The 12841-nt window shown below is 52.1% G+C and overlaps 1 protein-coding gene across 4 annotated transcripts in view; it reads right to left on the bottom strand.

Annotated features, from left to right (window-relative positions):
* MOV10L1 (Mov10 like RISC complex RNA helicase 1) overlaps positions 1-12841 on the bottom strand; it is a 72376-nt gene that overhangs the window by 36122 nt on the left and 23413 nt on the right. For all 4 annotated transcript variants that reach the window (XM_042993594.1, XM_042993590.1, XM_042993591.1 and 1 more), the window contains exons 8-12: positions 12595-12727; positions 11089-11283; positions 8425-8539; positions 1696-1873; positions 1348-1418 (exon numbers count right to left, since the gene is read on the bottom strand). In XM_042993594.1, coding sequence (XP_042849528.1) covers positions 1348-1418; positions 1696-1873; positions 8425-8539; positions 11089-11283; positions 12595-12727 — 692 coding nt within the window. The remainder of the gene's footprint in view (positions 1-1347; positions 1419-1695; positions 1874-8424; positions 8540-11088; positions 11284-12594; positions 12728-12841) is intronic.

Raw genomic sequence — 12841 nt, 5'->3', positions numbered from 1 at the left:
CACTCAGAGGCAGATGACTTTGTGGAATATCCCACCGAAGGATGAGTAAGGGTGCTCGACACCCCCAAGGCTTCAGTGTGGGTTTGTCAGCTTATGGTGCTGGCGCCCCCCCCAACCAGTGTTCAGGACCCAAGGGGGCCTTGTACCTTCAATCTCTGGCCCTGCTGCTTCTGAGGCTTTAGTCCCCAGGGCTTCCTCCCTGAGGGGCACAATCGGGTCTACTCTTTGGAAGCTAAGACTGCCAGTTGGCCATAATGGGCTCCTCATACCTCTTGGTCGACAGCCAGAGTGGTTACAGCTGGGGAGGTTCAGGCTAAGTGGCCACCACTCTGCAGGGGGAGAGAGGGCAGCTCGCTGTGCTGCCACATCCCTGAAGACAGTCAGCGGGAGCAGCTGGCAGGGCGCCGAGGGTCGGCTCCCTCCCCCGTCGCCCTACAGCACTGGTTTCACGACCAGCCGCACTGGCCAGGGCTGGCGCTGGTGTGCTGGTGCAGAATGCGGCAAGCGTGCCTGCGGAGGCCGGATGTCGCCCCTCTTGCAAATCCTTACCAGACCCTTCTAGTCCCCGCAGCCCATCCCCACTCCAGAGGCAGGGCTCTGGTGCGTCCTCAGTTAGTTTTCTGCCTGAGGCAGCGAGCAGGCTTCCCCTGACCCTTTGCGGCAGTGCTACGAGCAGGGTGGCAATGGAGACCAGCTGCCGAGTCACACAACCTTGCGGTGGGCCAGGAGGGGCTAGAAAAGCCAACAAATCTCCACAGAAGCAGTAAGAGCTGCAGACTTTTAAGTGCATTTTTCCTTCCGAGGCTCTCTCTTCTGGAGCACATTCAGGATGCCCAAATTTGACTAAATGCAAACATCACAACTTACACATGATATATTTAAAAGGTAAATATGGCTATACGGCTTACGTGATTGAAAATTATAGGACTTAAAAAATTTTTTTATTTATTTTGAGAGCACGTGTGCGAGGGGTTGGGGGGGGGGTGGGGAGAGAGAGATAGAGAGAGAGAATCCCACCCAAGCAGGCTTTGAGCTGTCAGCACAGAGCCCAAGAGCCCAACGTGGGGCTCGAACTCACAGAACTGTGAGATCACAAGCTGAGCCCAAATCCAGAGTCAGACACTTAACTAACAGAGCCACACAGGCACCCCAAAAAGTACGTAATTTTTAAAAAGCTATTAAGTTCTCTTTCTGCAGCAAATTTATTTAAGTATTTACTTTATCCTGCATCTTCTGAAGTACCGTCAAAGCCTGAAAAAGCGCCTCTGCCCCAGCCAGGGTGGGCAGGTGACCCCCGACTGGCCGGAAGGGCTGGCCCAGCACTAGCGGAGCAGGCGCGCCTCTCACCTCAATCACATAGCCGATGTACTCGATGACATGTCCGCTGTACTCTTGGCTTTTTAAGACCAGCTTATCACCTAGTTAAAAAACATAGCACGACATGTAAAACGATAAAATCACAGAGCTTTGCTGCTGTACTATAAAATCAAACGCTGTGAACAAACGTCAGCGGGGGTCAGCTGCTTAGGAATCGTGTCACCACGGCCAAAGCGCAGGGCTGGGTGCACGGAAAACTCTGAGCCAAAGCAAAGGAAGGGAGACGACGGGACTGCAGTATTGCGGTTCACACGTTCTCCCCCAAAGGGGGTCAGCGTCTGCGGTCCCTCTAGAAAACAGGACACGTAACAAACGCACCTGCGTACAGAGAAGGCCTGCTTTCAGCCAGTCCTGGGACCTCCAGAACCAGCAAATCCCCATTTCTTTTCAAGGTGACCCCACTCATGTTATACTCTTTCAGTTCCATTTCTGCATGAATCTCCTCAAGCCAGAGCAAAGTCGAAAACTTCTCCTTGTAGTTTGACATGTTCAAAAGCTGAAAAAAAAACCCCAGCAAGTTAGTGAGAGCAGAGTCACATGTCCGACACGCCCGTATCCAGGAAAGCGGCAGGCACTGGAGCCGCTGTGTCCAAGCTGCTGACACTCAGCGGACTGGGGAGAAGGCAGCTTTCAGACACCGACCACCACCAGCATGGGACAGTGGCCCGTGCACCCCAGGGAGCCTCGCGACGGCCCCGGCTGCCACCTGAGAGCTGCCAGGCCCTGGCGCAGAGGGCCAGGGGAGCTGTGTGCTCTCTGCATTGAGGGCATGGAACTAGGGTCCCCTCCGGGCTGTCAGCCGAGCACTGGTCAGTGCACGAGTATAGGAAACCATGTCATGTTGGGACACCCAACTAATGGGATAAGAGCAGGGCTCGACCAGCACCCGGGCTGCCACCATTCTCTGGGGTGGGGGCCGTTCTGTGCGTCGTCGGGCACTTACCAGCATTCCTGGCCCCTACCCACTTGCTGGTACTCGCACCCCCCCCCCCCCAAGTCATGACAGCCAAAAATGTCTCCAGGGCTGAGAGCCACTGGATTAGATGGAATAATTCCTAGAGCTCACACAGGATCAAGAACAGCGTGGTTCCCATCAGCCCCAATGGAAAGGCTTGTAATAGACGAGATATCAGACCGAGCATTCCAAAAGGTATTGGACCCACCTAACAAAGCCTTAAAGCCAGGCTTGAAAGTATTTGTTTCCAAGTGACTTAACTGCATCCCAGAACAAACTTAAAAATATTTTCAGGAACGGAAAAATATCCAACAGCTGACAAGATAAAATCCAGAGTGTCTGGCATTGAAAACTTACGAGGCTTAGGGGTGCCTGGGTGGCTCAGTCGGTGGAGTGTCCGACTTCAGCTCAGGTCATGATGTCGTGAGTCTGAGCCCCACGTCGGGCTCACTGCTCTGAGTGCACAGCCTGCTTTGAATTCTCTGTCTCCCTCTCTCTATGCCCTTCCCACTCTTGTGAGAAAAAAACAAACAAACAAACAAACAAACCAGCTCTCTCTCAAAAATCAATATAACATTTAAAAAAAACGGTCAGCAGACTTAGAAAGAAACAGAAACTACAACTTACAACGGGGAGAAAAACCTCTCAACAGAACCAGATATGACATGTATGACAGAATCTGCAGACAAGGACACTGAAATAGCTGTTCTTTGAAGAACCAGAAAAGACTGAGCATGTGACGTAGACACACAGAAGATCTAAAAAAGAGTCAACTGAACCGGTGGAGAGGAGAACTATCATGTGTGACGTTAAAGCACACCGGATCAGACTACACGTTGCAAAAAAAAGAAAAAAAAAAAAAGGACTAGTGAACTTGAGGACTGGCAATAGGAACCTTCCCAAATGCAGAGGCAAGTCCTGAAGACATCTGAGCAGAGCATCTCTGAGCTGCGGGGCGGCTCCAAGGAGCAACGGGAATCTGAAGAAGGGGCTCAGCAGAAAGGCTATCTGAAGACAGAATGGCCAAAAAATACCCAAATTTGAGGAAAACTGTAAGTCCGTATATCCAAGAAGTTCAAGGAACCCCAAGCCCAGAAATTGGAAGAAAACTGTACCAAGGCATGTTGTAAATTATTTTTTTTTACAACTAGTGATAAAGAGAAAATCTTAAAAGCTGCTAGAAAAAAGTGCACATTACATGCAAAAGAACAAAAGGTAAGAAGGAAAGCAGCGAGCCAGAAGACAGCAGAGCGGCCTCTGCAAAGCTCCAGCCTAGAATTCAAGACCCAGCAAAAATATCTTTCAAGAATGGAGGTGAAACACTCTTCCAGACATACAAGGGCCAAAAGAACCGCTCACTCGCAGATGAGCACCAAAGACGTTCCCTTTGTTTAGCAGAACAAGGACCCCATGGGGGGGGTCTGGGTCCACGCAAAGCAGTGGACCAAGAATGGGAATTACATGGTAGGCGTCAGAAAAGACTTCTCTTTTAAAATGCTTTTAAAAGATAACGGACGATATGTATGTAAAGTAAACATGGTAAAACACAGCATGAATCTCAGAGCGTATGTAGAAGCCGTATTTATGGCATCAGCAAAATGTCCAAGAAAAGAGACCGGGAAGGTGCTGCCACGGGGGTCTCACCATGTGGGACACACTAGACCTCCAGATGCTTCAAGCTTGTGCTACGCCGACACGACACCACCTTCCACACGCAGCTACTCAACGCTACACTGAAGTAAAGTTAAAGAGAACTGAAGACTCCATTCCCCTGGTGCCGCAGCCACATTTCAGATGCTTCAACAGCTACCTGTGGCCAGCGACTGCCATGTCAGAGAACACAGATACAGAACATGTCTATCACGGCAGAAAGTTCTAGTGCGTAGCGCTGTCAGAAACCCTGAAGCAACAGTACACACGCTGCAAAAGAAAAGTTACCAGCCAAGAGAGGAGATAAACGGAATTAAAAAATAAAAGCAGAAAAAGAAAAAAAAAGGAAACAATGAACAAATACAAATAGCCAAATGATAGATTTAAACAAAGTCGTATCAGTAACCACACAAACGCAAAAGTAAAAACACCACGATTAAGGCAGAGACTGTCAAATAGGTGAAAGAGCAAGAACCAACTGAGTGCTTCCTACGAGAAACACGTTTTATTGACAAAATTTTTTAAATATTTATTTATTCTTGAGAGAGAGACAGAGTGTGAACAGGGGAGGGGCAGAGAGAGAGAGGGAGACAGAGAATCCGAAGCAGGCTCCAGGCTCTGAGCTGTCAGCACAGAGCCCGACGTGGGGCTCAAACTCACGAACGATGAGATCGTGACCTGAGCTGAAGTCGGACGGTCAACCGACTGAGCCCAGGTGCCCTGAGGAACACACTTTAAAGATAAAGTCATAAATGGGGTACCTGGGGGGGCTCAGTCGGTTGGGCGTCCGACTTCAGCTCAGGTCATGATCTTGCAGTTTGTGAGTTCGAGCCCCATTATCGGGCTCTGTGCTGACAGCTCGGAGCCTGGAGCCTGCTTTGGATTCTGCGTCTCTCTCTCTGCCCCCCCCCCACCCCCCACTCACTCTCTCTCTCTTCCTCGAAAATAAACATTAAAAAATTTTTTAAAAAAGACTTAAAAAAAAAAAAGGTAAAATCATAAACAGGTTAAAAGTAGGACAAAAGAAACACCATGTTAACACTGATCAGAAACAAGTTGCATAAGCTACACGAGTATCACACAGAGTAGATTCCAGAACCAAGAACACCAGGAACAAAGTGAGACGTTTCATGCCGAAAAAGGGGCTAACCAATGAAGATGACATGATAACCATGAATATTTCTGCCCCTAATTACAGAGCTGCGATACAGGAAGTAAAGACCGATGGCCTGGCATGGACAAACAGACACGTGTCTACGGCTATGAGTGAGACTTGCCTCTCCAGAAGTGGTGGGACAGGAGACAGACGTCAATTAGGACACAGAAGATCTCAACAACACTACTGACCAACACACCCTGATTTTTACAGAATAACCCACTACTAACGGCACAAAGCATGTTCTTTTCAAGTGTGCAAGAAATACTTAGCAAAATAGATATTTTAAGCTATGAAACAAATGTCAATAAACATAAAAGAGAACAAATGAAACCGAGTAAGCAGAGGAAAGAAGATAGTAAGAATCAGAGCAGATATCAATGAAAAAAAAAATAGAAACAATAAAATTAAAAGCTGACTCTCTGAAAAGATTAGTAAAAATTTATAAACTTCTAACCAGAATGATCAGGAAAAAAGAGGTGCGAATTACACTATAAACAACTTCATGCAAATAAATTAGCTTAAATAGTAACAAAGTCCTTTAAAAAAAAAAAACCCACAAAAGCTCACTCAAGGAAGAAGCTGATTTGCCCTATCACTACTAAAGAAATTGAATTCCTAATAAAAAATCTTCCCACAAAGAAAACTGACCTGATCGCCTTGCTGGTAAATTCTGTCAGAGATTTAAGGAATGAGTAGTACCACTCCTACATACACACTCGTAGGAAAATAAAGAGGAGGGGACACCCCAACCCATTCCAGGAGGCTCACACTACACGCGAATCAACACAGGACAAAAGTGTCACAAGAAAACCACACTACAGACCAACGTGCCTCGTGAACACAGATGAATGCGTGTGCACACACGTGAGTGCTATCAGAGGAACAGAAGGCTGATCTAACGTCTGGAAAATCAAAGGAATTCACCACGTGAACAGACTGAAGAAAGAAAACCACACGATCCTCGCAACAGAGGCAGAAAAAGCAGCTGAAACTCACGAGATGGACCATTTTCAGGCGGACAAGTTAGCGCACCGAGCACATTCACGGTGTGGTGCGGCCACCTGTAATGACACCCTGACCCGGTCGGCACTGCCTCCCCCGGCCCCCTTCTTCCGGCCCCTGGCTGGAAGGCAGCCCACCAGCCTCCGTGGCCAGGTGTCTTGTGACACACAGCCATGCAGTGTGGGACTCCTCCTGTGTAGCATCAGTAGGTGAGCTGAGGAACACGCTCATATGGCGATGACACAGCCCTAAGAAACAGGGACACAGCAGTACCAACTGTGACAGATGTGACCTCACCTGACGGCGCTGAATCCCAGGTGTGGGTATGGCCGCTTCCTCCTGGAGGCCCCCGGGGGAGAAGCATGTCCTCCTGCCCGTTCTTCTCCGAGAAGCGCCACATCCCCGCCATCACGGGCCAACCGGCCCGTCCACCTCCCGGGGTCTGACCCTCCTGGTGTCCTCCCACAAGGACCCCTGGGCTCCACTGGGTCACCTGGAAAATCCAAGGTCATCTCCCCCACCTGCCGAGTCCCCTCGACCATGTGAGGTGACCCAGGTCAGAGGTGCCGGTGTGAATCGTGGACATCTTTCGGGAGCCGTTCTTCTGTCTACCACACAGACGGATCTCAAACCAAAATAACTATGCCGAGTTAAAGGGCCAAAGAAAAAGAATACTAGGATTCTGTTTCTAGAATTCCAAAAAGGAAACAAAAATCTGGCGACAGAAAGTGGAGCACGTGAAGCAGAGAGATGGGGTGGGGGCACACAGAAATGCTGGGGGGACAGACGCATCCCTCACCTGGACCGCGGTGACACCGTGTGCTCATCGGAGCATGTGCCCACACTCACGCGGGCTGCGGGGACGCTGACCAAGGGCACGTCTCACGGGCAGTTACATGACTAAACAGACCACACCCGCGACACAAGTCTGGAACCTTCAGCCTCACAGCACTTTTCACAACTGGTACCATCAATGTTATCGCGTGTATGTTCATCTGCGAACTTCTGCCTTCATGAGGAAGGTCCCTTCCCGGTGCCCGGGCTCACGTGAAGGGGAGTCAGGGACACACAGGCTCTCATGATGGTCCAGTCACTTGGCTTCAGGGCGTGCCCCCTCCCCCCAACTATTTCTACGGCCAGCCTGCTGCCACGGAACCTAGTTCAGACCCGGAACTCATTACGGATACTACAACGCCTTCCTAACAAGCTTCCCCGCTTCCAGTTTGCGGCCCGCTCCCTCCACGCTCTGCAACACCGGCCCCTCCAAGCGGCCATGCCAGCGGCCCAGCCACGCAGGGCTGTCCCACCTGCCCCGGTGTCTCCATGTGCTACTCACCATACGTGGCCTCTCTCTCCCTCTTCCAGAAGGCTAGCAAGTCTGGGAGGGGGGGCCCCTCCGACCTGTGCCTCCCGAACGCACGCCACGGCACCGCGGGAGCCTCCCCTGCCCGGCCACTGGGGGCCCAGAGCCTCGCGGGAAGGAAGGGCCCACTACCCCTAGGGGCATCTGCTCTGGTTCAGACAACCGCTCCCCAGGTCCCTGCTTCCCCCTAAACCTTCTTTCCTCTGCGCACAGCCCCACGTCCACCTGTCCTCCCCTGCTGCACGTGCTCAGCGCACATAAGGGCGCCCTCCGGCTGCTGTCTGGTCTCCCCGTCATCACCTGGACACCGCACAGCCTCGTGGACCCCCGAACCCCATGGGAAGTGCCCTCCTGTACACCGGGCAAGCGCTCTCCCCACCAAGCAGATGGACACTTTCCTTTTGCCTGGATTTGGTTTCCATGTGCTCACAGGCACGTGTCCCCTGTCCCTGGGCTCCTCGGTGCCACCCCTCCCCTGCAGGGGCCCCGCTCCGGGTCTGGCTTCAGCCACCACCTCTAACAGTGGACAGGCTGGACAAGACTTCCTCCGGGAGCCACCAATGGGCCTGAGCACAAGGCAGCACCACGGCACCTGGCAAGGGCGGCAGCCTGTGTGGCCCTGCCGTCCCGGCTCTGGTCCCCCCGCCCTGGTCCCGATGGCTGCAGGGCCTTCCCACACGTGACGCCCTCCCAGCTGCTGAGAGTCTGACCCTGAGGGAAAGCCACGCCAAGCAGAGACAGGCTGGGCTGCCGGCGTCCCCACAACTAGTGTCGGCGGCAGGGGGACCTGTCTCCCATGAACTGGAAATTCCCAGCCAACTGTGGCAGAAAATGAACCCGGGTAGGGCTCCCCCTGATTCCGTCAGAAAACTCAAGTTTTTTCTCAGTGAAGAGTATTTTCTCAGACCCTTTCCCTACCTCTGCGAGTAACGGCTGAAAAGTCAGAATGTCGATTTTTTGTTCCACACATTTCTTAAGTCTATCTGGTATTGGATACTGTGGAAGGAAACTTGGAAGTTGTCGTCTTGAGTTCCTTAAAAAAAGAAATTCCCAAGTCAAAAGTAATTCTTAATCACCCACACGTTTTCCACCAGCCCTTTTCACCAGACGCCCTTGTCCACTTCAGAAAGGCTAAAGGTCATTCAGTAACCGAAACTAACACGTGGACTGCTGGTGTCCATCCGTAGTCTGCAAACTCAGCTGCTTTGGGGCCCTTTCTCTCCCTGGGCCCTCTCTTGTCCTCAGGAGGAGAGGGGCTGCAGCACCCAAGGGCCCCTCGGATCCCGTGAGTCTGAAAACAGCCGCTCTTAAGCTTCCACTCAGCTAGCTCTTCTGCCACTCGAGCCTGTCAATGCCAGAACCACCCCCGCACTGCTGCAGGACCACATGTTCGGTAGAGGCTGCTCTGATGGGCCCCGCCTTTCTGGTTTCAGCCTGGAGCTTCTCTGGGGAAACAAGCCTCGGCTCGTCCCGGAGAGGGCGGTGCGCAGGTGTCACCGAAGCCGGCCACCGCCAGGATGAGGAACATCACTGCTGCCATAGGGGAGTCTGATAGAGAATGACCAGGAAGGAAGCAGCTGGAAGAAGGGACAGTTGGAAAGAAGACAGGGTCACACGGGAGGTCCGGTGAATCTTCGATGCCAGGCTGTCCAGCTGCGTGAAGTGAAGAAAGGCACTGGGCACTCCTCCCTCATTCCAAGTCCTGCTTCCAGCTCAGGCCTGAGCGCAGAGGGTGGGACACCCGTACCCCTGCCTCCTTACTCCACAAACGGTCACCTCAGTTGTACGTCCCTGTAGCTAGGCTCTGGACGGGAAGGCTGCTTAGAGAGAAGCTCCGTGGCCGAAAGGCCCCTGGAAGCGCCAGAGCCACCAGCAGCAGCACCGGGAAGGGCCGCCACCTCCCAGCTGAGACACGGGTTGTGGCAGGAGCTCCATCAAAGCACGGTGCGAAGTACACGTCAAAAGTGGAGGCGTTCGGTAAGTGACAGCAAAGGATTAACTACGCACACGGACAGCATAAAGGGGACAGGATCCTCACCACACACACATTTAGATAAAAGGCCTGAACAGTGTCACGACTTGGCCTCAAAATGCACGCTGAGTTAACAAAACATGTCTGTTTACAGCCTAAAACGGTTGGGAACTCCGCTGAGAAGGTCCTGGCACAAAGAGGCCCTCAACAGACTGGCTAAGCAAACACAGACAATGCCATTCTGGGCAGGGAGCAAAGGTGGCAGGACGTGCATGGTGGGGTGGTGGGCAGGTGCAGGTACTGGGAGTTCCAGGAGGCCCACGTCAACCAGGACACTCTGGGTCACTACCTTGCCAACAGGAAACCAGTGTCTCCTGGTTTAGAGACACTCCCACACAGCAAACAGGGAAGCAGCTGATCAGGGGACTGTTGGTCTAGTTCATTCCTCTAGTTAAAGCCAAATGATAACTAGAAAGTTGCCTGGCGTACCACTATGTGACAATCTGGGGTTCTTAGATGTTCCTATAATTAAGGCCCTATCATTCAGGATGTTTTCCTGCCTGTAGGCTATGGTAACTGCTCTCGTGTTCCACGTTCCATCCCCAGAACATGTCCTTTCCACGACCAATGGTTCTTACTCCTTACTGATCGCTACTGATCACTCCATGTTGGAAACTATGTCTTTTACATATCTCACCTCATTTAATCTTTGTAACCAAGTGAGGGAGAGACTGTCGTTTTATGAATGAGACTGAGGTTCAGAAAGGCTAAGAAACGAGCCCAAGGTCACACAGCACCTTGGTGGCAGTGCTGGATTCAAATAATGATATAACCCCAAAGCCAACCACATACTACTCTAATAGTTTTTTTCTTTAGTCTGCAAATTAGCAACATCCTTAACACCTTACCTTAAATTGTTACTGGGCAAAAATGTGACCTGAAATTCAGGGTTTTCTAATATTAGAAGGGAAATACCCGTTACTCCAGGAACTCTGGGCAGGACCGAGGTTAAACCTGTCAGTTCCTACAGCAGGTGGGGGGGTGGGGGTGGGGGAGTCTTCACATCACTGAGCAGAGTCGGGAATCGTCCTCACATCCCAGTCCGATTTCCTGGCACCAAACTTCAAAACAATCTGCTTTGTGGAGATTTCTGGGTCCAGCAGCAGCAGACGGAGCACGCTGTCCCGTAGCACTTTCTGGAAGCGTCTCCCCCAGTCCCTGACTGGGCGGTCGCCCACCAGCCACACCTTGTGGCCCCCTTGCTGACGGGTGCCTCTGGGTGCCCGTGTGGGATGCGGGATGTCTCAGCAGCCAGGCTGGGCTGCTGGGAACAGAGGAAGCTGGGGGGGTGGGGAGCAGCCGGGGTGGAGTTGGGGGCGGAGGGGGGCACAGCCTACTACTCTGTCCTCACACTGTAGAGCCATTCCGCAGGCAAAACTTGAAGAGCATCGCGGAAACACACCCCTCCCCCAAGTAAGGCGACTGAAAGAGGCGCCCGCCACAGTGCCCCCCCCCCCCCACCGCCGCTCTCCAACAACACAGCAGCCACACGCGTCTCTCACACCCCACGAGCGCACTGTGGATCCTGAGGCCTTTTCTGCTCACGGTACCTTTTCTGTGTGGTCACAACAACTGTAGTTTTTGTGGATGTTAACGTGGGAGAAGTTTTAGACTTCTTCCAGGAAAACGGTTCTCGGACGGCTATTAGAGACTCCTCCCCGCTGACCACGTTCACCTCCAGGAACCGCCCGATCGTGAAGCTGGAGAAGCAGAGCAGGAGGAGCTCCCTGCAGCGGCCTGGGCTCCTTGAGAAGACAAAACGCATCAGGGTTGTGCTCAGGAGACAAGCGGGCCTGACGGAGTTTCCCTTCGTGCGCGTGTGTGACACGGGCTACGAAACCACGGTCACCCCTAGTTTTTACTAATTCTTCTCAAAGGAAAAAAGGAACTTTCAGAAGAAAGGAACATATCATTTTCCTATGATCAAATCAGCCACATAAGCTGTAATTCTCAAACTTGAGAACAACAGGAAAGACAGTGTCGTCAAGTTTTAATCAGAACACGTACAATGTTACCAGCAATCTTGTTTTCACTCTGCTTTCTGCCCAATTTCCTCCTGCTGCGGTAATTCAGGTTCTACTGGACGCTCCACACATTGTGCTCACCTACTGCCTTTTCACAGGTCCCTTATCGTCACATTAAAGGGATCCCTTAAAGTGGTGGCACCACATACCGCTGACTGAAGGGCAATCTGTGTGAATGGTCAGTCATCCATGGGTTTGAAGCAAGGTCGCGGTTTAATCAGAGTCACATTTTAATGACGACGATGATGATTTATTTATTTTAAGAGAGACTGCACACGCACAGTGGGGGAAGGGCAGAGAGACAGGGAGAGAGAGAATCCCAAGCAGGCTCCAGGCCATTGGCGCAGAGCCCTATGCGGGGCTTGATGTCACGATCCTGGGATTGTGACCTGAGCTTAGATCAAGCGTTGGACGCTTAACTCACTGACCCACCCAGGTGCTCCCAGAGTTCCATTTTAGAAAAGATTTAGAATTAGCAACGTAGAGGACTACTGAGAAAGGAAGAGGCCTGCAGCCCAGATGGGACCAGCGGGCGGTGGGGAGCAAGCAGGCAGGGTTGGGGAGCTCAGGATTAGGGAAAGGAGGCAGAGGAGGAGAAGGACCCTCAGGCTCGCCTGCCTGCTGCATGCAGCCTGCACAGGGAGGGAGGCCTCAGCCCCCTGCCCCAGGAGCCTGCATCGGGGCCAGCTGCCCAGGTGGAGGTGGAGGTGGAGGGCAAGAAGGCCTCAGCCGAGGGAGCAGGAGTGTGAGGGGAGGGGAGGAGCAGAGGCTGAGAGTGCACAACAGGACCGAGGGTCAGAAGCCGGGTGAATGGGGTGGGGGCAGCAGGTCAGGCTTGGGGAGCAACTCCTCGGGTCGGTGAACTCACTAAAGCCATTTTCTCCCCACTGATTTTTCTCAAGGTTTTGTCTCATCAAAATAGTTAGGAATATTCTATAACCTCCAACCTAGAAGTATCACACAGGAAATCTACAGAGACGAATGTACAAATGTTCCCAAAGTAAACTCCCTCCCAACCCTCCAGCCACGTACTTTGCATCACATACAACCACGATGAGGGTTTTTCCACCTGGAGGGATGAGCCCTCCGGGTTCCAGCTCCGTCGCCTGCCTCCTTGGTATTGCCTTTTCTTTGTCTCCGTTTTCTCCTTTACAGGTACAGTCATCTGGGAGATGGAATTTAAACCAAAATTAGATCAAGGGGTAGGCTGCTCCTGACAGCAGGTGCTCGCGGAAACGAACGCTCACCCACAGACAGGCACGCGCACAGCCAAAGCACC

The sequence above is a fragment of the Panthera tigris genome, chromosome B4 (assembly GCF_018350195.1).
Source record: "Panthera tigris isolate Pti1 chromosome B4, P.tigris_Pti1_mat1.1, whole genome shotgun sequence".
In the NCBI taxonomy this organism is placed as follows: domain Eukaryota; kingdom Metazoa; phylum Chordata; class Mammalia; order Carnivora; family Felidae; genus Panthera; species Panthera tigris.
Note: the sequence above shows the minus strand (reverse complement) of the source record. Positions and strands in the feature narration are given on the sequence as shown.